Source organism: Diabrotica virgifera, chromosome 4 (genome assembly GCF_917563875.1).
Source record: "Diabrotica virgifera virgifera chromosome 4, PGI_DIABVI_V3a".
Lineage (NCBI taxonomy): Eukaryota > Metazoa > Arthropoda > Insecta > Coleoptera > Chrysomelidae > Diabrotica > Diabrotica virgifera.
This window is the reverse complement of record NC_065446.1, coordinates 56,748,197-56,776,133: the sequence shown is the minus strand read 5'-3', so window position 1 is coordinate 56,776,133 and position 27,937 is coordinate 56,748,197. Positions and strand designations below refer to the sequence as shown.

At 32.4% G+C, this 27,937-nt stretch overlaps 1 protein-coding gene across 1 annotated transcript in view; it reads left to right on the top strand.

The window, feature by feature from the left end:
- LOC114331790 (regulating synaptic membrane exocytosis protein 2) overlaps nucleotides 1-27,937 on the top strand; it is a 421,091-nt gene that overhangs the window by 341,628 nt on the left and 51,526 nt on the right. Inside the window, exon 16 of the mRNA XM_050648222.1 lies at nucleotides 21,149-21,366. Within this exon, the coding sequence (XP_050504179.1) occupies nucleotides 21,149-21,366 (218 nt within the window). The remainder of the gene's footprint in view (nucleotides 1-21,148; nucleotides 21,367-27,937) is intronic.

Genomic DNA, 27,937 nt, shown 5'->3' with positions numbered 1-27,937 from the left:
AGGGTAACTTCAACAGTTAGCAGCATACAACGGTCGCAAGAGGTGGTGCCTAGCATTCCAACTAGATCTTCAGACTGCAGTCAGAGAGCGTCTAGTCTTAACTCCATTTCTAGTTCAGAAGGATCTTCGTAAGTAGCCGCCTGACTAAACAGATTTGAACCTCATCGTGTTGCATTTGTCTTCTCCTATGTCTTGTAAATAAGCAACGTTTGTGTTAAAGATGTTATGAGTTAAACAATGTCTGGGTGTATAAAAGTTTATTATACGGTATATGTAAGTTTTAATTGCCTGTAATTGTCTTTATAATTTAAATAATTAAGTAGCTTACAATACCAGTCAATTTTGTGACATAGTAAAGTTATACAAAGAAACGTTTAAATAATGTAACTAAATATACTTATATTTAAACAAACATATTTTTTTAAACGACAATGGGTTTTATAGTCCTGTCGCCAGTGGGGGTACAACGGCCTCCTTAATTCAGATGGACTTACCCAAGTTTTTTTTATGTATTTTGACCCGTAGAACACGAATTTTTTGGGTAACAGTCGATCCGGATATCGATAAGATTGTTATAAACAAAGAACTTGAGGAATCACATAACAGCGATTTTGCGCAAAACAAAACATTGTTGTGTATTTTTTGGGTCATTCTAAGCAAAAAATTTGTTTACAAGTTTTTTCGTAGAATGCATAGTTTTCGACATAAACGCGGTTGAACTTTCAAAAAATCGAAAAATTGCAATTATTGAACCCGAATAACATTTGATTGAAAAATAAAATAGCAATTCTGCTTACCGCATTTGAAAGTTCAAGTTAAATTCTATCGGTTTTGATTACTTTCATTGCTAAAAATTAATTTTTTTATTGTTAAACAAAGCTATAAACACATAGTAATTGAATGATGTTTTCAATGCATTTCCCATTTGAAATCGAACGAGTAGGCGCGCATACAGACTATTTCTACGTAGATTACGTACATTCAAACGCATGCATTGGGCACGGAAAACACTATGTGTTTATGGCTTTGTTCAACAAATAAAAACTTAATTTTTAGCAATGCAAATAATCAAAACCGATAGAATTTTACTTGAACTTTCAAATGCAGTAAGCAGAATGGCTATTTTATTTTTTAATCAAAAGTTATTCGGGTTCAAAAATTGTACTTTTTCGATTTTTTGAAAGTTCAACCGAGTTTATCTCTAAAACTATGCATCCTACGAAAAAACTTGTAAAATCATTTTTTGCTGAGAATCGCCCAAAAAATACAAAAAAATGTTTTGTTTTGCGAAAAATCGCTGTTATGTAATTCCTCAAGTTCTTTGTTTATAACAAACTTATCGACATCCGGATCAACTGTTACCCAAAAAATTCGTGTTCTACGGGTCAAAATACATAAAAACTTGGGTAAGTCCATCTGAATTAAGGAGGCCGTTGTACCCCCCTGGCGACAGGACTATTAAGCATAAAATATTAATTTTAATGTTTTTATAAATTATTCAATAATATTGTAATATTCATTGATAATAACTTTTTTCTTACGAAACGTCCTATATTTTATTCAATGTTTACATTGCAATATTTTTATTTTGATAAAGTGATGTATGTAAAATATTGATGTATTTATAGTTACCAAGAAATCTACAGGGCGTCCAGAGTAAGTCACAGTGTAATACTTAATAAAAGAGATTTGAAAAGCCAACAACCTTAGAAAGTCAGTGACAAAATCATCTAAATCATAGTTTCCAACTTTGGGATCCAAAAATTTGTAGAATAGTAAATTTTGGGTCACAAAAAATAGTATCAAACACCAATTTTAAAAGTTCAGCAAATTCATCTCAGGAAGCAGAAGACTGTGGTTGGATAGTACTCCAATGGTTTTTTAAGGAAGTGATAGATAAAGGTAAGTTGGTAAAAAATGAAACAACATCCAAACTCACCAAAATGTACGCTTGTTACTGTCCTTTTGGACGCCCTTTTGATAAATTGGTAGTGTCATCATATTCGACCTAATGAATCTAAGGATATGTAGAATCCCAATAAGGAGCAGATTCTTTAACTACAGTATCATCAATATCATTGCACCAACTGATGATAAAGAAGATGAGGAGAAGGACCTGTTTTATGAGAAACTGGAAAACACATATATGCAATGTCAGAACGACATAGTAATTATTTTTGACGATATTAAAGCAAAAGTGGCTCAACAATTAATCTACCGTCCATCCCCTCAGCAACCAAAATGGTTTACGCTTGCATATGTCTGCCTTTTTAATCCCTTCAAATACCAGTTTGTCCAGGCAACCAGAGAAAACTTACTATTACTATTTCTGATCCGAATCAGACAGCTCCAAATTAACTTGGATTCAATACGATTCGACTTCACAATGTCTTTAAGGCCGCCTGGGTATCAGAAATACTTTTTATAGATTTATCTCTGCAGTTTTTCGTGATTAATCCCTTCAGACACATTTCTATAGCATAGATTTTTGCTTGGAAGATAGTCTAGTCATTACCTAGGCTTCAGCCTTGGTTTCCCTCTGTATACCCCAGCTCCAACTGCTTCATCGGTTTTAGAACCGTCTGCATTGATCTTCCATTATGAGATTCGATTATTTATTCGATTTCCATTCGTCCCTATCTGTAAAGGGGATGGTAAACGGCTTTTCGAAATTATATTTAGGTTGCATTGCATCTGGTACACGTCCAACTGTGTATCCGTCTTCTGTATGCTGCTACCTTTACCTCCTTCATCCATATATGTAATGGAGGGAGGTTAAGCCTGACTTCTATGGCGTCAGTTGAGGTAGTCGACATCACTTTTGTTATGATTACGCATGCTTATCATTAAATCTAATTCAGCTTCTCTGTAGCTTTGATCCTTTGTTGGCAGTTAGATCACCATGTTAGTGCGTCATACGTAATCATAGGCCTAACTACAATCATATACCCAGCACATCTGTTTAGATTTCAAATCCCATGTTTTCCCACATAATTTTGACATGTCCAAAGGAAAGGTTTACTTTGTTGAGTATTCTTACCAAATAGGAGTTTAATATAAGCCGCTTATATAGAATTATTCCTGTATATTTGACCCCATTCGCCTCTTTGACAGTTTCTCCATACAGAGCAGACATCAGGATGTTACGTAGGTTCCGTCTCCTTGTGAAACTTTTCCTTTCGCACCACCTCGCACGTCGCAGCAACGATATTTATTGTTCTTTGGAGTGTGCTGGATGGAATATTCTTCTTCTTCTTGATGTGCCCATCCGTGACGAATGTTGGCGATCATCATGGCAATATTCACCTTATCTGCAGCAAGTCGGAAAAGCTGCACAGATGTTGTGTTGAACCAAGTTCTGAGGTTCTTTAACCAGGATGTTCTTTTTCTTCCTGGACCTCGCTTTCCAAATATTTTTCCTTGCAGGATGGCTTGTAGGATGGCATATCTGGATTCATTTCGCATAATTTGTCCAAAGTATTCCAACTTTCGAGATTTGAGGGTGGTCAGTACTTCTCGGTTCTTCCCCATTCTTTTAAGGACCTCCTCATTTGTGACCCGATCAGTCCATGGGATTTTAAGAATTCTCTGATATAGCCACATCTCAAATTCTTCCAACTTTCGGCACATATCCTCGTTCAAGGTCCATGATTCAACACCATAAAAAGGACAGAGAAGACGTAACATCTCAACATTCTTACTTTTAAAAAATGAACTTTACTACAATTCTTACTTTTATACCAAGACAAAGGTTGTGGCTCTTGAAAAACGCGCCCATACGGTTGAAGATTGATCTAGCTTTTCCGATGCGCGCTCTTATCTCTTGGTTGGTGGTCCATTCTTCATTTATCATGGTGCCGAGGTAGTTGTAGTGCCTCACTCTTTCTACAGGGGTTTGGTTGATATAGAGTTTAACTTCTGTTATCTTTTTCTTGCTGACAATCATAAGCTTTGTTTTCTTTACGTTTATATTAAATCCATATTGTTGACTATAATACGTGATTTTGTTCATGAGGACTTGTAGGTCTTCTAGGTTGTCCGCAAATACTATGGTGGCATCTGCATACCTGATGTTATTTAGCTGGTACCCGTTTAGTAGAATACATTTTTCAGTTTCGTGCAAAGCTTCGATAAATATTCTTTCAGAATAAAGATTGAAAATTAGGGGGGACAAAATGCAGCCCTGCCTCACTCCATTCATGATTTTCACATATTCGGTGTATTCACCGTCAACTCTGAGGTTTGCAGTCTGATTCCAGTAAAGGTTTCTAATTTTTTTTAGATCTTGGTTGTTAATTCCTGCTTTTTTTAGTATTTGCATCATCTTGGCGTATTGTACTCAATCAAACGCCTTCTCGTAATCAACCAGACATGCGTATACGTCGCAATTGACGTCTCTGCATCTCTGAAATAAGACTTCTATTGAAAACAAAGACTCTCTCGTACCAACAGCGAATTTATGAACACGAACTGGTTGGGCGAAATTTGACTTTCACATAGCTTGTAAATTCTCGTATGGATTACCTTTAGGAACAATTTTAGGAGATGACTCATCAGGCTTATCATACGGTATTCTTCGCATTTTTTGGCTCCTGGTTTTTTTGGAAGTGCAATAAACTCAGACTTCAGCCATTCTGTTGGTATTTCTCCAGAGTTGTATATGTTGTTGAATATCTTTGTGATTATTTCTATTGATTCGTTGTCCATCAGTTTAAGTAGTTCTACTTGTATATTATCGGAACCTGCTGCTTTGCCATCCTTTAGCTGTGTTATGGCAGAATAAACTTCCTGCTTTAATATTGTTGGTCCATCATTTACCTCTTCTTTTAACTCAAAGGTGTTATCTCTTTGGTCTTTAAATAGTTTTTCTAGATATTCTTTCCACGTTCTAATTTTACTCTGTTTGTCGAAGATGATGTTTCCGTCAGAATCAGTTAGATTTCCTTTCTAACATTAGAGAGAACATTACCATTACTATATCATTTGCATGGGCCTGCCTGTACTTTTACCCCTGTGCGTCAAGGAGCGAAATCAAGTCATCCACCAGGAGCACCACAGGAGGAGAAAGCACTCCCCCCTGTGGCCACCCCTTAGCTGTTCTGGCTAAAATCTTCTCTCATTGCAACTCGGTTAGAATCAATCTACTTTTCAGCATTGCTTTAATCCAGCTGTATACGGTAGCGAATATCTCTTTTGATGATGCTGCATTATAAAGAAAATTTGCTATTGCACTACTAAATGCGCCTTCTATATCTAAAAGGTCAGTTACTGCTATCTCTCTATTATTAATGGAGTGATTGATTTTATGAACTATTTCGCCTAATGCTGTTTCTGTTGATATTTCTTCTTAATATGCATGATGGTTGCTATTTAGAGGATGATCCCTCAATGGCCCCTCCTTAATATGTCTGTTCAAATAGAATTGTAAAAATTCTCGATAGACATGATGTAAAACTAATCGGTCCGTAGGATTTTTTAGGGCGTTGTCTTGTCGTCCCATTTTGTGTATGTACACTACCCTTAAACTTCGGTATACAACCTAGTGCTATGCTAGCCTTAAAGTTTTTGTTAGGATAAGTAATAGGTTTTCTTTTTTATTTGCAATGAAGTCGAGAATAGTGTGCTACCATTGAATTCACGCCATCAAATGATCATTTTAAACGGCAGTCCTCCCAACATCATACAATACACAGCAGTAAAAATGGCGTTTTAAATTTTAAACTATAATATAAAATTTGAAAAAATAATAATAAGGAAGGTAAAACTAAGTTAATATGGAGTAGAATTAGTTACAACGTTTCTAATATAACATACATAATAGGGTAAGTCAAAAGTTTGTTTTGTTTGATAACGCTTTTGATCTAAAAACCAAAATATTATTTTTTTTTTAATTTTTCATATCCTATATTACTTATGGTACGTTCCATAAAAATTTGTAAATCATAAATGTTAAAATGCAAAATTCCATGTAACTTTTTGATTTCTATTTTGCTAAATTCCTAAGTGTTCAAATAGTTTTAACATAAATTCGTAAAAGACGGAATACTTAATTGGATTTTATGTTTTAGAATATTATTTTTTTAACATTTTGTGAATATCGTATCGTAAAAAATATTTTTTAACAACACTTCTGTTCGTTTGAGACAATGTCTTCAACACATTCGTTACAGCATGGATTGAGCCTGGTATTGTGTAGCTACTTCTCAAAAATGGATTTGTGGTATGTATGTATGCATGTTTTTTTTCTATTTATGATATATGTAATAGAATAACTATATTAACTAAACCAATCAACCAAACTAAACTACAAATGATAAAAATCTTGCATGTCAAAAAGCACCGTTGGACGGCACGGTAACAGTTATGTATCTCACGTAATATAACTTCACATGTAGATTTTGATACTTTCCCCAATTTCTCTCTCTATCTCTCTATGTACGTCTGTGTGTTTGCTTACATGATTATTTCTACCAAACATCTACGACACAGATAGTTAGCTGATCAATCTATCGTGGTCATAAATGTCTAGTAGTCCAGGGGGGATGTGTTTTGAAATGGAAAGTTTCCATATGAGTCTATTTTTCTGCTGGAATCATTTTAAGATGTACCTTGTATTGATAATCGCAATATGCGCGATTCGCAAAATTTGTGCTTAATTTTTTATTTGACAAAATCTGAATCTTTTTCGTCCATATTTTCGCTTATAACTTTAGACATATTGCTTCAACAAAAAAAATTATAGAAGGAAAAATTTCGTTTTTAAATTTTACATAATATTGGATTAACTAATTGAAAATTTAATGTTTATTGTTTGAAAAATAGCAATAATTGGGAAAAAAGTGCAAAAATGGAAATTGTTTCGACCCCTTAAACATAACCTACTGGCTTCATATTCCACCTAGCAAAACTCTATAATACCACTGAAACCTGTGTTAAATTTCATTAGGATCGGTTTAATAGTTTTTGCATAAAAATGTTGCCATCCATGGCCCTCAAAAAAAATTGAAAATTTTCAAAATTACGCTGGGTCCAAAATAAGCTCTTTAAGTAGTCAAAAATTTATTTTACATGTAAAAAATGCTCACGCTTTCAAATGTACTTTGAAAAATTGAAATCGCTTAACAAGAGAAGCCTAGGGACATTTTTAAATTTATGGTGGTGAGGTTAGCCCCTCCGAGCTCCGAGCCGATTCACTTTTTACTTTTCGTCTATTTCAAGTGCTTACTTCGGGCCTAGATAATTTTGCAAATTTGCCATTCTTTCGCGTACCTTTGATTACAAAATTATTATGCAAAAACTATTAAACTAATCCTAACAAAATTTAGCACACAGGTAAGTAGTAGGTATTATAAAGTTTTTGCAGGAGGAATGTGAAAGCTGTAAGTCTTGTTTAAAGGGTCGAAAAACTTTAAAGGAAAAATTCCATTTTTGGCAGTTTTTTCCCAATTATTACTATTTTTCAAACAATAAACATAATTTGTTATTGATTGTTGGCTGCATACCACATATTACAAAAAACAAGTAAAATCCTTTATTAAAGGTATATTTATGAAAATCTACTACAAAGGACTACATCACAGAACTAGTTTTCGATCTGATAACAGATCATCATTAGTGCTGACCTAAAATATGTATAACCTGATAAGCTAACGCCAAGTTTTTGAATTTTTTTTAAATTTTGACTACGGTTTTAAAAAATTTATAGGTGATACTCACAAGATGCTGACATGCTAACCACTAAAATACAAAAATATTCGGGTAAAAACCTTTTAAACTTGATCAGTAATGGAGATATTGATTATAATTGTGAAATTTAACATGGATGCACAAAATATCACATGTATTCTGCCCAAGGTACCATTTGAGCCCAAATTGAGTTGTTTGCATGTTGAATAGTTGGTGGCAACTGGCGACTGATAACGGAAATCCTGAATGATGACATGACAGAAATGACAGTTCCACAGAAAGTTGAAATATTTACTTATTAATTATGTAGCCACTAGTGTAAAACTTGTTAAAATTGAAAACAGTAACGAACATCACTCCATTGTGATAAATAATTATTTAAAGTAAAATTAAACTTGATGTTACAGTTATGTGTTTAGAGTAGCTGTATTAAAATACAGTCAGGTGGTGTTTGTATATGATAAAAGTAGACAACGTTACACACAAAATCAATTACTATGGAAATTGATAATAAATCCTGTTGTGTTTGGTCACACCTACGATTTGGAAACGCATTTTGTGTTGATTTAAATTCCTTAGTTATTGAATTTATTTAAATAGTTGTTGATAGTGAAATAGTAATTGATTTTATGTGTAATGTTGTTTGCCTACCTTTATCATGGACAAACACATCCTGACTGCATTTTAATACAGCTACTCTAAACACATACTTATAGCATCAAGTTTAATTATACTTTAATTAATTATTTATCGCAGTGGAGTGATGTTCGTTACTGTTTTCAATGTTAACAAGTTTTACAACAGTGGCTACATAAGTGATAAGTAAATGTTTCAACTTCCTGTGGAACTGTCATTTCTGTCATGTCATCATTCAGGATTTCCGTTATCAGTTGCCAGTTACCACCAACTATTCAACATGTGAACAACTCAATTTGGGCTCAAATGGTACTTTGGGCAGAATACATGTGATATTTTGTGTGCATCCATGTTCAATTTCACAATTATAATCAATGTCTCCATGACTGATCAAGTTTAAAGAGTTTTTACCCGAATATTTTTGTATTTTGGTGGTTAGTATGTCAGCATCTTGTGAGTATAACCTATAACTTGTTCAAAACCGTAGTCAAAATTTCAAAAATTGCGATAAATTATCAGGTTATACTTATTTTCCATCAGCACTGATGATGATCTGTTATCAGATCGAAAACTAGTTTTGTGATGTAGCCCCTTTTAGTGAATTTTAATAAATATACCTTTTATAAAGGATAATTTGTTACTTCCTGCTAGTCAAATATGTAAAATTGAAAAACGAAACTTTTACCTTCTATTTTCTTTTGTGGGAGCAATGTTTTTCGAGTTATACACGAAAATATGGGCACAATAAGCAAAAGCTTTCGATATATTTCGGTTATATAAAAAATTAAGCACAATGTTTGCGACTAGCGAATATCCTGATATGAAGGTACATACTAAAGCGATTCCTATGGAATAGACTCCTATGGAATATTTCCATTAGGATCTGCTTTTTGACAGATCCTGCCTAATTGCTGAAATCTAAATTTTAGTGGCATAAGTTGGACTACGACCATTTTAGATTTATTATTTAACTACGAGTGTAATAGAAAATTAAACATCAATGCAAAGACAAGATATCCTTTTTTAAATGTTGCAATTTAATTTTTTTTAAATACTTGAAATAAAAATTAATCGCTGTTTTCTAAATTTCCAGAAAATTTATTTTCAAATTTACTAACATATTTCAATGCCAACACACTTTTCTATGATTTCCTACTATCTGAAGATTATTGGAGACATTTAAGAGGAGAAAATATAATTATACTCTTAAGATACTATAGTACAATCAAAATAAAGAAGCACTAGAAATAAATTAAACAAGACACGTCGAATGATACGAGGAGAACTCTCGAATCATGATTTACGGTGAATAAACTTTGTAAATCATGATTTGGGATTTAAAATGTATATACATTTTAAATTATAATTTGGTAGTTCTCCTCGTAACATTCAACGTGCCTTGGTTTGTTTACATAGTAACAAAAGCAGGAATTATGAGTTAATGGCTTCTTTTAAAGAATGTGAAATGCATAATTGCAAAGTATATGTTTCTATTTAAATGTTTTTTTGGCTCTAATATTAAATGGTTTTCCCTTATTTTGATGATCTCGTTCTTCTTCGTCAAATTTTCCTTTTTCAATCGTCTCTGTTACTTACTTTTCTTCGCCACTCATTTCTATTCATCGCGTCTTCTTTACTTAAACTTCTCTCTTAAGTTCTCTGCCATACAGTTTTCTTACTCCCTTCCTTTTTTCTTGACCTCTATTTCCATCGACTTCTACTAAATAGTTTACCGTGGTAAACTTTGGGTAAACTTTTTACTGTAATGTTGTAGCATCATATTCTTATGACTAAAACAATACTCAGCTCGTAGGTAAAAAATAATCAATGTGTTTTTAATATTGTTCATTGACATTCGTCAAGACTATACAGTGCTCTTCAGATAAAACTATCCACCTTAAATAACTTTCGAACCACTGATTTTTAGAAAAAAAACGCAAAAACACTTCTAATAATACTTGGGGGAGACACTATGTCATAGTTAAGTTGCCGGGAAGGCATCCTCTCACCCCCATATCATCCATATTTTTTTTAAATTACTTCCACCTTTTTATTTGATATTTGGCTTGTCCTTTTTGTACTGATTTCAAAAATGTACACTTGATGCTTAAAGTTATTAGATTATGAGTAAAATAAATACAAAAGGAAGAAATCTGGATTGAATAAAAATTATTTTTTAACAATTTTATAAATAAATGACGTCAAAGCTAGAATAAATAAAATATGGAAAAAACAATGGAAAAATATTTCAAGCATATCAAAAAATTTATATTTTTCTTTCCATCAAGAACTTCCTCCGCCACCTGAATACATATTTAAGTCTAACCTGTCAAAGCAAGATATTTCTACTATCGTCAGGTTAAAAACTCGACACGGAAAATATGAGGCACATCTGCACAAATTAGGAATAGTTAATTCATCAGTCTGTTTTTGTGATAATGTTTCGATTAGAGATTTGAACCATATTTTCTTTGAATGCAAAATTAACGAGAGATATATAAATCAATTATATTACAATTTACGACAAACACAATTTTATAACATTTAGAATGACCATTTCACTACCAAAAATTTTAACAATAAGTATTCAAAAATTTTAACAATAATTATTCAAACTTCCAAAAGTCATTTTGAATAACTGTTGTTAAAATTTTTGGTAGTGAAATGTTCATTCTAAATGTTTGTATCTAATAAAATTGTTTAAAAAAATATTTATTTACTCTATCTCATATTATGTATAAGTTTTTAGTTTGTGAAAGCTGTCATTATTGATAACAGTGCGTGAAGGGTTTAAAGTGTTCGTGAAGTAACAATGTATTTTAAATGGGATTTACTTTTTCGCACTGTTTTTTGGCACACTTTCAAATAATCAAATATGCTTAACTTTCGCGTTGTCATGGTAATGACATGTGAGCAATAAATTATAACAAAAGTTTTGACAGTTTTGTGTTTGAAAGAAGTTAGAATTTTTAAATGTCAAATTTCCAAAAATTGTAGAATAGAAATGAATTCCAGTGACGAAGAATTACAGTTTTTTTATTTGTTTATCGTAGATAAAATATTGTATGAAACTGTGCGTGAAGTATTCACTCCGCTGTCGCTCGTGCTCTAAACATCACGTGCGTTTTCAAAAAGCATACTAGCTGTTTCATAAATAACTATTTTTTTTCAATCCAGTTTTCTTGCTTTTGTATTTATTTTTCTCATATATTAATCACTTTAAGCATCAAGTGTTTTACATTTATGAAATCAGTACAAAGAGGAGAATCAAAATATCATATAAAAAGGTGGAAGTAATTTAAAAAAAATAAGGGATTATTCGGGGGGTGAAAGGGTGCCTTTCCCGGCAAGCTTAAATATGACATAATGTCTCCCCCTTCAAGTATTATTTAACGTGTTTTTGCGTTTTTTCTAAAACTCAGTGGTTTAAAAGTTTTTTAAGGTGGATAGTTTTATCTGAAGAGCACTGTATATCCCGAAAAGCAACGGTATATAAATTTGTTTATGAATTTTTTAAACTGAGTTATGCCATATATTCAATTAAAATGGAATTGCGCTTCACTACTTTACTTAAGTTTTGATCTCATTTTTTTTTTCTTTTTCAAAATTCTATGTCCAACTTACTGAAAAATGGCTTCAGTTTGTGGGTAAGAAATCGACTTTACCGGCAAAAGCCACCCACCTAAAGGTACATGGCCATTAATAAATTTTGTGGAAATTTATAAAATATTACTTCTCAAATATGCTAATTTCTGATTTGTCTTTGCGATATAAAACTAATTTGTTCGACTAGGTTCTAACTGTGAATGTATGGTTAGTAAGCAAGTGGATACTTTTTGCACTAAATTTAACCTCATGTATTAATATTTTCTTTTTTCCTCAGCTCTCTGTACAATTTATAGTTATAGGTAAAACAAACCATTGGACTATTTACGCTCTACTCAATCTTTTAAGCTGTAAAACATCTACAACAATAGAAATACATTTTCATGTACGAGTAGATAGAAAAAGTAAAACTTCTGTAGAAACAAAAGCCACTGTTATTAGATCAATTAATGTAAATATATTTTATTTTTATTAATGGATAAAATACAGCGGATACAGAATGGTCCGTTAATTATTGTGCATATAGAATAGCCATGTATTCCTTGCATGAAAATATTACCTTCCTTTGCTAATATTAAGAAATATAGGGAGTATTTAAATAATTATTCTTGGTGTATGTTTAGTAATTGTAAATATATGGCGTATTTTAAGTAAATTTACTTCCTCGCTCTATCTACAAATATTTAAGATATTGTGTTTGTAAACAAATCAGTTATCAACATGCAGAATGATGTATCAGCCTGTAAAATTTTTGATACAGTATGCGGCAACATAAACAGTACTGAAATGAATATTGAAATGTTTATGATTATTTGTATATTTAGTATACATGATATAGCCTTGAAAACATTATTCACTACGACATTCTCGATAAAACAAATGTTAAAGACACCCTCTGGCATGAAAAATCTTTAATTCTAGCCCACAGTTCCAGAATGTCAGATGTTGGATCGGCCTGCCCCCTTCAGCATTCCCTATATCTACGCATCTGGTGGCGTTAGGCTACGGCTCCACGGGCGCAAAATTGACGCTAGCAGTAGCGGTAAAATTACGGCAGCAGCACAGGTGTAAAATCTTGGCTCCACGAGAACGACAATTTACAACATGCATAGCGCCGCATTTTCGTTTGTAGTGGCTCCATGCAGGGTCGGCGATAACGGGCTTGCAATGGATGTATTGCAGGCGGCGCTCCTATTTGAGGGGCTCCAAAATGAGCTTTTTTCTGTATACATGTTAAACAAAATATTGTACTAATTAAAAAAAAACTGAAGGGCGTCTATGCTAATTTTGCAGACGGGACCTTATGCCCTGGCGCCGGGACCGACTCCACGAGCTTCAGTATGACGCGGCTACGCTCTGCGACCAGTGGTATCTTCTTCTGCGTATTCGTACCGATAATAATAATATAGTGCTTATGGATAATCTATCATTTCAACAAAAAGTTGCTTTGATATTGGCATTGCGCCGTTGACGGAGGCTTAAAAAGCAACGAAAATGGTATATGTATCCTTTACTAGTACATAGAAATACAGAGGAAAAATTTGTTCTTTTACACAGCAAACTAAAAGAATATCCAAAATTTTCATATCACCCATTTTCATAGGTCGACTGACATCTTCTACGGTCTTTCGCTTCAACGAGTTACTTAACATTTGACGATTGAGCACATCTTCATTTAATTCACAATGATTGTGGTCATCCATAATTTCCGTCACTACGTTGTCCCCTTGGGTTTTTAAAAATGCTTTACATTTTTCTTTCGTCTGCGCACAACAAATTCAACGCTTGTCATCATGCCGTCATTTTTTAAAGATTTGTGAAAACGACATTTAAAGCCATTCAACACAATCAATTGTTTTCCTTTTTCACTAAGAACAACTTTCACAGAATTCATTTTGGCAATCAACTCAAACCGTATCGTATACAGGTAGATCGCGCTCTATAGTGTTACCCTTCCTTATTAACTTATTTATTTTTAGCATATAGGCAAAACGCTTGGACTGGTCGATTTTTAAAATAATCATAGTATATTATGGCATCAATGTTTCGAACTTTACGCGATCCCTCTTCAGGTGACAGGCATAAATTTGATTTTTTTTAATGGGAAAGTACATCATGTGACACCTCATTTAAAAGCATTTGAAATACTGATTACAAAAATGTATAATACTTTAATCCTTTTTGAAAGCGTAGGTGCAAAATTTCGATCGAATTCTTTTTAAATGCATTCATTTTTTCGAATCCTGAGAAGACTAATAAGTATTTTTGAAAAATTTAAACGCAGAATTAAATATTACAGTATTATCGAGAGTCAAAAGCCCCTGAGAACTTCTATAATGTTTATTAAGTCACAGGGGTGAAAAAAAGAGAAAATATAGTCTGATTTTAAATTTCAAATATATCATTTAAATGAAACTTCTTTTTTATTTTAAGCACTTTTTGCCCTCCGTATTAATGTAATCTTTCATTCTGCGTTTAAATTTTTCAAAAATACTTATTGGTTTTCTCAGGATTTGAAAAAAATGAATGTGTTTACAAAGACTTCGATCGAAATTTTGCGCCTAAGGTCTCAAATAGGATTAAAGTATTATCCATTTTTGTAATCAGTATTTCAAAAGATTTTAAATGAGGTGTCACATGATGTACTTTCCCATTTAAAAAAAAATCAAAGTTATGCCTGTCACTTGAAGAGGGATCGCGTAAAGTTCCAAACATTGATGCTATAATATACTATGATTATTTTAAAAATCGACCTGTCTCATCGTTTTGCTTATGTGCTAAAATAAATAAGTTAATAAGGGGGTAACACTTATTCCAGCGCACTGTATGTACTACATTTTATATTTGATTATCATAAATGCATAACCAATAAAATACTTACAAATTAAAAGCTATTAAAAGGTAATTAGAAGGATTACGATGCCCGGGATCCAATTCGACCATCTAAATATTTTGCCCCTTCTTAATTTAGATATATGGGACTCAATTTACCTACGCCCCTGTAAATTACTGTAAAAATAGGTCTGGACCTATCCATCTGCGACATGACCGTGACGATGCGTCTTTTACCGATCTTGAACGACAGTTTACAGCATCGTGGAGCCGCCCAGTATTATCGCTGTTGGTTTCATTTATCACTCTTCATTTTACCGCTACTGCTAGCGTTAATTTTGCGCCCGTGGAGCCGTAGCCTTAGGTCTGATGCGTGGCGTGGTGCGTAGCGATCTCCCAAAATTATCGGCCAGTATTCGCAGAGACTCCCTGGCCATGTGACAGGCTGCCCCGTCCTGCTGAAACCATTGCTGATTATAAGCTTGGATCGTTTTCGCGACCTTTTCCGTATTACCAAAAATACCACTCCATGATAAAAAATAATTCTGAAAAATTGAGAACCATCCTCAAGAATTTAATATTGACACGATATTCACATAAGTACGTTATAACGACGGACGTTCGGAAACCACTTAGTACATATCGGCGCATGGCACATACAAATTTGAGGCATATGCATTTTTATCGAAACTGCAGTGTATGAAAGTTTTTAACACTGAATTTCATCAACATGCATCGATTTTTTTTTTAAATTTTAACAGTAAGTAGGAAATATCTTAACAAGCTACCCTATCCCGAGGTGTGCTTTTACCTTGGGGGTGGAAGCCCCAACTTCAATTGGAGATTCGTATATAATATAGATATAAAGGTTTCAACTTCCCAGTTGGGGTGGATACCACACACAAGGTAAAAGGACCCTTTTCCATAAATCATAAATGTATCTGGAGATCAACACAAAGTGCGTATTAAATAGTGACAAACGGTATATAGTCCGATCAAAGAACAATTTGTCCCAAAAAAAATAAAAGAAGGATGAAAATTTGGGAATAGGTAGTTGAAATTGTCTATTATTATATAAGAAAAAGTTTACAATTCTACGTCCCCTCCATTTTACAGAAATGGAGGAGTAGATCCCCTCTCAGGGGTGAAAAATATACATTCAAAATAAGTCCGAAATTGGACAAAATAACCAATTCTAATCAACTTTTGCTCTATAGAGTTTTTTCACTAAGTTAATACTTTTCGAGTTATTTGCGAGTGAATATATTCATTTTTAACAAAGAAAGACATGTTTTGGACGGTTTTTAGCAAATGGGTCTAGGACGTTTCATCGCCGCCAGTTCATCGCCGCCGTTTCGATGCCGCCAGTTCATCGCCGGCCGATCCATCGCCGGCCGTTTCGATGCCGCCGGTTCATCGCCAGTCAGTTAATCGTTAACTGATATATTTCCGAATTTTCGACCAATTTTCGACAGTTACATTTATTATTTATTTTTAGTATTAATTAGGAATTCTAGGAAATACGAGATATGACCATTCCTGTTGCCATACTTAATCTTTTAATAGACTTTTAAACTTTTATAATATAAAATATAATTTAACACTAAAAATTTAATAATGTTTAGTATCAAATTTAGGGGAACTAGAAATATAACAGTAAATTAATATAATAATATTTTTATCTATTTATTTGTCATAAGTTTTGAACTGAATTTAACGTCGTGTCGTGTCATCTCCCATAATACAAGATCAACTGGCTAACTGGCGATGAAACGGCCGGCGATGAAACGGCCGGCGATGAAATGGACTGGCGATGAACCGGCGGCATCGAAACGGCGGCGATGAACCGGCGGCGATGAAACGTCCCATTCCGTTCGCAAATAACTCAAAAAGTAGGTATTTTATCGAAAAAATATTCTTAAAAAAAATATAGCTTATAAAAAAGTGAAAAAAATGGCGTATGCATGAAGTCTGCAGACCCAGTATAAGCAGAGTTATAGCTAATAAAAAGTAAGTTCTTCTTCGTCAAATTTCAAATCGAATATTTCTACGTGAAATAACTAAAAACGAAGTACTTTTCGGGAAAAACTCATTACAACTTTTTTAAAGTGTTTAAATAAGGTTAATTTTTGTTTTTCAAAAAAACTTCGAACATTAAAAGTAAGTGAGTTACGCTCAAAATATTGTTGGTTCCTTTAATTTTTGGTAAAAAGAATCGCAAAAATCACCCCCTAATTAGCATCCAAATAAAATTAATCATTACCGCTTTACGAGTTACTTTACTTATGTATTGTTTATAGGATCTATACGTTTCATTGATTTAAAGTGCTCCTTTTTGAAAAAAATTGGTTTTAAAAACAAAAAATGTTTTAGTTTTGAAAAAAAATTCCAATTTTTGTTTAAAATTACTTTTATTAGTTCCTCCCAGACTGGGACCGTATATAAAACTTAGAGTGTACTATTTCTAAATACATCTTCCTTCTGTATGAACTAGGCCCCCTATATTTGGCATTATCTTTGCTCCTCTCTCGTTCCCCTCTCGTATCTCTCCTTCCCCTCAGGTCTCTTGACAACCGTCCCTCTATGTTTTGTGACATTAGATCTGAGTTGAACCCTCATATACCTCGCCTCTTTTTCGGTACAATTTTAACCCCTTCTAGTTTGAACTTCCTAAAGTGTCCCTTTCTTTTTCCTTTTAGTATGACCACTTCTACCTATTCTGCTGTTAATACCAATTTATTTCGTTTAACCCATCTGGATACTTTGTCCAGAGCCTTGTTTCCCTTTTCTATGATCCCCCAATTTATATTATCTTCTATTATGATGACTAGATCATCTGCAAAAGCGACTGTTGTCAGTTCTTCCTCAAATTTGAACTCCAATACCCCGGTTTACATTATATTCCACAATATCGGTCTCAAAACCGATCCCTGAGGAATTCCCGACATGTGTTCTTCAAACATTGTGACATATACTGTTTGTTAGATAAATAGCTATCTTCATGTCCTAACTTATTCCGGCACCAATTTTATTGCATCAACTGCTGATTTTCCTTTTTGGATACCAAATTGTTGTTTCTATATTTGTTTACTTCATCCAACGCCTGTTGTAATCTATTTTTTAATAGTATTTCATATGTTTTCCCAGGATATCTAGCAAACAAATTGGTCCGAATGTATTTATCTCCTCCATTGACCTTCCCGGTTTTAATAATAGTACCAGGTTAGCTAATTTTAGTTCATCTGGAAATTTTTGTCTGCTTAGAAAATTGTTACAGATAGGCAATAACACTACTGGTTTATGTTTGATTAATATTTTTATTATCTCAGGTGGTATCCTCCCTGGACCCGGTGCCTTTTTGAGTTTTAAAGCTTCTCCTGTCTCTCTTAATTTTTCGATTGTGGAATCTATTGGTGTCTCTTAACGCGGTTTGTTTTACTCCACTTTATCCTGAGAAGAAAACAGGTTTACTGCGACCTTCCCTCTTCTATTTTCCTTCAAATTACCTATTACAGTGCCAAACTGAAATTCAGAACATGTTAGTATGGCTATAAGCTTGACATTGCAAGTAAAGAGTGATTCTAGTCGTAACCAAGATTCTTCTTCGTAAGGTTCCATCTTCTATCGAAAGTTGGATATCAACATGGCAATTCTTATTTTTCTTACAGCAGCTCTAAATATTTGGTTAGAGCTCAGACTAAACCATTTCCTTAAATTTCGTAACCAGGAGGTTCATCTTCTTTAACAATCAAGATTAGGAGAACACTATAATCGATCAGGTAACATTTATAAAAAAAATATACCAAACTGTTTTAAGCCCAAATTAAAAAATTCATTTAAAATACAATAATTATCAATATTTTAAATAAACTGATAAATGTGGTAAGTACCCAAGAGTACTTATACCTATTAAAGTAGATAGTATAAAATATAGGGTGAGGCAGATAAAGGGCCTATTAGAAATATCTCGAGAACTAAGGGCAAGAGAATCATGAAAATTGTAATGCAGGGGTTTTGAGGTATGAACTATTCAATGAAAATATTTTGGTCTCTTTGCTACTTCCGATTATACCGGAAGTTGATTGTAATTTCTTTTTTTTAAATAGGATACCCTGTATATTTTTATATTTTTGGATTCTGCTCGATGTCTTCTTTCTTAAAATATGAGGTTTTGTAATATTATACAGGGTAGTTTAAAAGATAATTACGGTTTTTTATAAATTTTGTAGCAAATTTCACACCCTGTAGAATTGTACTGGTTTGATATCAAAAACTCAATTTATATTCAAGTGATTTTTAATATCTTCTATTATTATTAAAAATTGATAATGTAGCGAGATGTTTAATTTTAGTATACAGGGTTGGTCGAAACTCGGAATGAGTATTTTCTGAGTTTTCTTAAATGGAGCACCCTGTATTTTAGTATTGGAATGAAATGATATTTTATAGTACTTTTTTATTTCTTAAGCATTCCCTATACCTAACTGCTTTAATTTGTAAGTTATTCGTAGTTCTTTAAGCCAAACATTAATTGCAACAAACATTACGTGAAATTTTATTAGGTTTGCTGTGAAAATATTCAATAATAAATAATTTTTTTTTTTTTAATACATGTTAATCTAGAATGATCCTTAATTTATTAATATTGGTTCAGATACCAAAATGCCTACGTTGTTAAGATTGTTGGTGCATAACATATTAATAAAAACCAACCATATTCTACCTAGTTGGCTATGGCTTTGACGCTAAACTTGCTTAAACATTAGACATTATATTATTTTTATAGTTCCAGTTGCTTTGTTACCATTACTAATATAAATTTTTGTAATGGGAACTAATTAGTAGTTGGCTATGGCTTTGACGCTAAACTTGCTTAAGCATTAGACATTATATTATTTTTATAGTTCCAGTTGCTTTGTTACCATTACTAATATAAATTTTTGTAATGGGGAACTGATTAGTATTAAGCAACTGGAACTTCAAAAATAGTAGAATGTTTAAGCAAAGCAAATGTTTAAGCATATTTAGTGTCAAAGTCATAGCCAACTAATAGATATAATATTGTATGGTTTTATTAATATTAAACACACCAACAATCTTCACTACGTAGGTATTTTGATATATCAACTAGTATTAATAAATTAAGGGTCAGTCAAAATTAATAAATATGTGTTTTTTTTCGAAAAATTATTTATGATTGAATATTTTCACGGCAAACCTAATATAATTTTACGTAATTTTTGTTGCAATTAATGTTTGGCTTAAAGAACTACGAATAACTTACAAATTAAAGCAGTTAGGTATAGGGAATGCTTAAGAAATAAAAAAGTACTATAAAATATCATTTCATTACAATACAAAAATACAGGGTGTTCTATTTGAGAAAACTCAGAAAATACTTATTCCGATTTTCGACTAACCCTGTATACTAAAATTAAACATTTCGGTATATTATTCATTTTTAATAATAATAGACTATATTAAAAATCACTTGAATGTAAATGGAGCTTTTTATATTATAAAATCAGTACAATTGTACAGGGTGTGAAGTTTGCTACAAAATTTATAAAAAACCGTAATTATCTTTTAAACTACCCTGTATAATATTACAAAACCTCATATTTTAAGAAAGAAAACATCGACCAGAATCCAAAAATGTAAAAATATACAGGGTGTCCCATTTAAAAAAACGAAGTTACAATCAACTTCCGATATAACCGGAAGTAGCAAAGAGATCAAAATATTTTCATTAAATATTTCATACCTCAAAACCCCTGTATTCCAATTTTTATGATTCTCTTACCTTCAGTTCTCGAGATATTTCTAATAGACCCTTTATCTGCCTCACCCTGTATATCATGGATGGTTTTGTATAACGGTTTTCCTGAAACAGAAAAGTTTGCAATGTTAAATATACCTATTTTTGAAATTATCGAAAAATATAACGAAAAATTCACAAAAAAGATGCTCTTGATGTTTGCTAATATTAACTTGTGAATAAAGTTATGGCTGATCTATATGTTATATACCTATATATTTGTATATAATACTTTATATTCTCATATCAGGAATATTCGGCTGTTTTGTGCTATTTTAATAACGAACTTCCCTGTATATATTTTATTATTTGATATCAGTTCAAGTTTTTTTTTTAATTTCGCTGTAAAAAATTATTACTTATTTCAGATAATCATAATCATAAAGTTTGTTACTTATTATCCTCATACGATAAGCAAAAACTATAAATGTTAGCATACGAAAGTTTTTTGTAATATATTATCCATTCGACTTTCTACTATAATTCTTTTAACTTAAATATTTCTTCTTTTCACTTGTTTACTACCTATACACCATCTATTTTAAACTAATGGCATGCTTCTTGATTTAGGTGGTCCCCTTCGCTGCGGCTAACAGCAGCTGGTGAAGGTCAGCTAGCAGAATTTATTGAGGGTTTAGGTCCTGGACAGCTTGTAGGCAGGCAAGTGCTGGGATCACCGTCTCTAGGGGATATCCAGTTAGCTCTTTGTAGTCAAAAAGGGTTCTTGGAAGTTGAAGTTGTTCGAGCGCGAGATCTGCAGTCCAGAGCCGGTTCGAAAGTGTTACCAGGTAAATATATGCGCACATAAACGGAATTTTTGGTGTATAATAAATTCTTAAAAGAAATATTATATTAGAAAATATTTTTAAATTTTACAATAAATTTAGCTGAAAATCAAAAATGAATAACCATTTTCAATTTCTTTGCAACACGAAACTACAGCCGCATTATTCTAGTTTAATCAGAGAATGCAGCAAGCACCTCTACCGGTTTCGAAAATTCATCTCTCATCACGAGGCACATATGCTGCTCTATCTGACCCAACCAGGACAAACCCCGGCGTGCAGTCACGGATCGCAACGAACGAAATGGCACGGATGCCCTAGCTGCAACTGCCAACAAAAGACTAAGTTTTACATCTAATAGCCCATAAAATAATATTAAAAATATCACTCTACATCTCACCAGATTGAAAACAATGGGAACCTTCTCTAAAGAAGATGAGGAAAGTTAGGAAGATTAGATTAAAAACTTAGTCTTTTGTAAGCAGTTGCCGCTAGGGAGTCCCTGCCATTTCCTTCGTTGCGATCCGTGACTACACGCCGGATGGGTTTGTCCTCGTTGGGTCAGAGAGAGCAGCATATGTGCCTCCTGATGAGAGACTAATAAGTTTCGAAACCGGTAGAGGTGCTTGTTGCATTCTCTGATTAAACTAGAATAATGCGGTCGAAAATGGTTATTCATTTTTGATTTACATGTTTACTCTGATTGGAGTACGAAAGGAACCATTCTCGTTGGAACTTTAACGCGCTGAGCAGATGGGACGTGAATTATAAATTGTAAAATTCATTCATCTTCTTTAGTCTCAGCATCCGTTATGGCTTGCAAATTTTAGAAGCCTCGTAGGTGTAACCAGAGAAGGTTCCCATTGTTTTCAATCTGGTGGGATGTAGAGTAATATTTTTAATATTATTTTATGTGCTATTAGATTGAAAACTTAGTCTTTAGCTGAAAATGTTTGTAGCATTCGAACTACCACAGGAGGTTGGGGGTTAATGTATAACATTAAAACTTCAACTGACTGTGGAAGCCGATTGTTGAGGCTTCGTCTAGCTAAGTCACTCAGGTGTAAGTTAGTCTTATCTTGTTTGAAAAAGTGAACAATGAATCTTGGAATGGACAAATAAAGTATAATAAATTAACTAATCATATTTATTTATCAAGTATATAATCAATGTTTCCTACCAGTACGTACATATAGAACACAGACATGGACCTTCACAAAAGAAAATATGGAAAAGGTGTCCAATACTCATACATTTTACTAATATATTGATAACTACGATGCCTTTATAGTTTTTATATTTATTTTTGTTTTCTTTTTAAATACAGTTGAGAGGTAACTTTGTTTCTATTCAGAGGAGCTGAATAAGGGCGGAGGGCTGTCATACAAAAGAGTAAAAGAACTACATGACGGATAAAAATTGTTCTATGTTAAAACAAGTAACACTAGGAGTTAGTAGAACTGGTTGCACAAATATTAATAGAAAGCCAAATTCGAAAAAAATTTTGAAATAAAATTTCAAAAATTATTTCAAAAATTTCAAAAAATTTTTCGAATTTGGCTTTCTATTAATATTTGTGCAACCAGATAATGTTCTAATTCTGGTTTTCTTTAATTGTAGCATTTAACTACTTGTAACGCCGACCTGAAGATGATCTGTATAATGTAGAGATCGAAACTGGTCGTCAAAGTATAATTAAATGATTGTGAGTAAGTCTGTGTTTCATTACTACATTTAATATGGACTCACATAATATGCAACCCATTCAATACTTTACTATAACATTTAACTATATGGTGGAGATACCTGCTAGTTAATATTTGGTGGAGTCGCCAGGAGCAGAGAAATGCTTTCCTAATAGTCTAGTAAAAGTATTTATAATTATTTTTCTTTCTCGAGTCTTTAAGTTTTGAAATATTCCGTAAGGCTTTTATGACCTGGAAACCAATTTTGTGTAACAGAAACCTGTCGATGCATATTCGCAAGAAGTCCTGTATGTGTAGTCTATCATATTATTGATAGGAGACATGGACATTAAAAACCACAAGGCCTAACAAATTAGAAACATTCGAATTGTGCTATCGACGGATTCTAAACATATCAGCGGTTTTGCACACTGCCATTGAAGATGTTCTTAAAATGATGAATGCAGAACGTCTGCTCTTAAAGCGGAGGAAAACAGAATACTTCGGTCATATAATTAGAGGACATAAATACAATCTACTTCGCCTTATCTACGCCCAAAAAATCTTCCATAGCTGCATAATATTAGGCAGTGCAAAATTATTTAAAAAATGCAAAAAGAGGGTAGACACTAAATTTCGAACCAATGCTTTTTAAATGCATTCATTTTTTTCGAATCCTAAGAAAACTAATAAGTATTTTTGAAAAATGTAGTAATGAAACACAGACCTACTCACAATCATTTAATTATACTTTGACGACCGGTTTCGATCTCTACATTATACAGATCATCTTCAGGTCGGCGTTACAAGTAGTTAAATGCTACAATTAAAGAAAACCAGAATTAGAACATTATCTGGTTGCACAAATATTAATAGAAAGCCAAATTCGAAAAAATTTTTGAAATAAAGGTTTGCAACTGTTGACATTTCAGAATATTGATACATACAAATGCACACCTATGAGTTAAAATGCTCATAAGCATATATGAGCAAATGGGTGCATGCAGTTTGTGAATATTTGTTGAAATTTAAATTTTTTAACTATTAAAAAACAAATTAAAACATTAAGCAACCTTAAATATGCATCCCAACTCAAAATAATAATAATAAATAGATAGTAATATTGTTCAAACCTACTCACATGCCGCTACAAGGGATGCGTTGCCACTTAGTTGTTATCATATTAATTCGTCCAACTTATGCCAAGTGGTTTGCTGGGAGAGTTATACGGTAAACAGACATGTTACGCAGGTCAAAACAAAGTAAAAATTTTTTGAATTTGGAATGGATCCTGAAGGAAGATGCGTGCTGTGAAACAGGTGATGACTTGTTAGAATGGAGAAAGACAATGCTCAAGTGGTTGTGTATTGAATGTAGCCAAGTATGAAAACTTTATTGTAGACACTTGTACAAATGTGATGGTCTTAGCTCGTAGATGTTTTACGATACGGGCAGAGGTCAAAGCATAGGAAATGACAAATAGGAAATTATTTTAATAATTAAATTGAATTATGTCTTGTTCCCGGTCAAATGACTAAGGGATGTCATAAATTTAATAAACTAGTAGGTGCCAGACACTTTGAAATCTATGAACTGCATAGAAATAATAAGAAAGAAAGCTAATTAAATGAAAAAGTAGTAAAAATTATCAAAAAGATTGGTTAAGAAACTGTAAAAGTAAATTATAAAAAGATCAGAAAAGCAAGGGTTATTTTGTTTGAGCTATTGTTTAAAGGAATATGTTCAAAGAAAAGTTATTGGTAGGGTGTGGTGTAGGCACTTACTTGAGAATAGTTTTTAAAATAAATAAATAAATTAACACATAACACATAGGATTTAAAAAGCACAAAGACATAACAATAATTGATAAAAAATTGGAGGTAGCACTACATTTCCCCAATTCACTGAATAACTTATTTTTTATTCTTAAATTGAAGTTTGGTTTTTGTGTTATTAAGAGGGAATATTGACAGTATAGACAAATGTAGGTTATCTGAAATGTCAAAACACTTCTGTGTTTCTTTGAACATATTCCTTTAAACAATAGCTCAAACAAAATAACCCTTGCTTTTCTGATCTTTTTATAATTTACTTTTACAGTTTCTTAACCAATCTTTTTGATAATTTTTACTACTTTTTCATTTAATTAGCTTTCTTTCTTATTATTTCTATGCAGTTCATAGATTTCAAAGTGTCTGGCACCTACTAGTTTATTAAATTTATGACATCCCTTAGTCATTTGACCGGGAACAAGACATAATTCAATTTAATTATTAAAATAACTTCCTATTTGTCATTTCCTATGCTTTGACCTCTGCCCGTATCGTAAAACATCTACGAGCTAAGACCATCACATTTGTACAAGTGTCTACAATAAAGTTTTCATACTTGGCTACATTCAATACACAACCACTTGAGCATTGTCTTTCTCCATTCTAACAAGTCATCACCTGTTTCACAGCACGCATCTTCCTTCAGGATCCATTCCAAATTCAAAAAAAATTTTACTTTGTTTTGACCTGCGTAACATGTCTGTTTACCGTATAACTGTCCCAGCAAACCAATTGGCATAAGTTGGACGAATTAATATGATAACAACTAAGTGGCAACGCATCCCTTGTAGTTTGTAGCGGCATGTGAGTAGGTTTGAACAATATTACTATCTATTTATTATTATTATTTTGAGTTGGGATGCATATTTAAGGTTGCTTAATGTTTTAATTTGTTTTTTAATAGTTAAAAAATTAAATTTCAACAAATATTCACAAACTGCATGCACCCATTTGCTCATATATGCTTATGAGCATTTTAACTCATAGGTGTGCATTTGTATGTATCAATATTCTGAAATGTCAACAGTTGCAAACCTTTATTTCAAAAATTTTTTCGAATTTGGCTTTCTATTAATATTTGTGCAACCAGATAATGTTCTAATTCTGGTTTTCTTTAATTGTAGCATTTAACTACTTGTAACGCCGACCTGAAGATGATCTGTATAATGTAGAGATCGAAACCGGTCGTCAAAGTATAATTAAATGGTTGTGAGTAAGTCTGTGTTTCATTACTACATTTAATATGGACTCACATATGCAACCCATTCAATATTTTTGAAAAACTTTATGCAGAATGAAAGATTACATTATTACCGAAGCCCGAAAGTCCCTGCAAACTTCTATTAGGTTTATTTTAATAAGTTACAGTTACAGGGATGAAAAAACGAGAAAATTTAGTGTGATCTTTAATTTCAAATATCTCATTCAAAATAAACTTTTTGTTTATTCTGAGGTATTTTCGGCTCTCGGCAATAATGTAATATTTTACTCTGCGTTTAAATTTTTCAAAAATATTTATTGGTTTTCTAAGTATTCGTAAAAAACGAATGCATTTAAAACACATTGGCGCGAAATTTTGCGACTAGGACCTTAAAAGCATACGTCCTCATTTGTTTCGAATCCTGAGAAATAATATTCGAATAATATTCGACTCCTAATAAATATTTTTGAAAAATTTAACCGCAGAATAAAAGATTACATTATTACCGAGGGCCCTTAGAATAAGTCACTTAGAATAAACAAAAAGTTTCTTTTGAATGAGATATTTGAAATTAAAAATCACACTAAATTTTCTCTTTTTTTGTTCACCCCTGTAACTTGTCAAAATAAACATTATAGAAGTTTTCAGGGACATTCGGCCCTCGGTAATAATGCAATCTGTCATTCTACGTCTACATTTTTCAAAAATAGTTATTAGTTTTCTCAAAATTGGAAAAAAAATGAATGCAATTAAAACACATTGGTGCGAAATTTTTCGCCTACGCCCTTAAGTGCATTTATTTGTTAAACTTTTAGACTCTGATCTGTCGAAAAAACTATATCAACTTTGCAAAACTTCATTTAAATAATTCAAACAGTGGTATTATGCAATAAATATAATAGTCCGGGAGATGGCGTCAAATTTGACTGAAGCATTTTGGCATGGCTGTTTTTTTATATAGTCAGTTGTTCCCAAACTATCAACTTTGCAAAACTTCATTTAAATAATTCAAACAATGGTATTATGCAATAAATATAATGATCCGGGAGATGGCGTCAAATTTAACCGGAGCATTTTGGCATGGTTGTTTTTTTATATAGTCAGTTGTTCCCAAACTATCAACTTTGGAGAACTTCATTTAAATAATTCAAACAGTGGCATTATGCAATAAATATAATAGTTCGGGAGATGGCGTCAAATTTGACCGGAGCATTTTGACATGGCTGTTTTTTTTTATATAGTCAGTTGTTCCCAAACTTATTAACAAATGATGTGTCATCTGGCCCAAAACCGGGGCATAAAATGAAAAAGGACCGGGAAAATTAATACATAATAAAAATAATTACATTTTTATAAAAAATAACTTTTTATAATACCGCGTTTTTATTATTTATACGATACAATATAAAAAAATATTATAAAAATAAAAAAATATGAAAAAGAAAATTTTTAAGAAAGGCTTTTCTTTAGTTACGAGTGACTAAAATTAAAAATATTATAAAAAATCAACTAAAAAGCAAAAAATACAAAAAAAATTGAAAAAATCCAACACATCCGTCAAAGAAAAGCGTGGCGCGTGTTCATCGAATAAACGGTTTTCGCCCCACGGTTTTCTTTAACGAATGTGTTAGATTTTTTCAATTTTTTTTGTATTTTTTGCTTTTTAGTTGATTTTTTTATAATATTTTTAATTTTAGTCACTCGTAACTAAAGAAAAGCGTTTCTTAAAAATTTCATATTTTTTTATTTTTTACTTTATAGTCTTACACTTTTCAAACATTAAAATATATCGTCATGTTTATTAAAATAGGTATAAAACATATATGATGTACTAACATGAAAAGTAGTCGGAATCG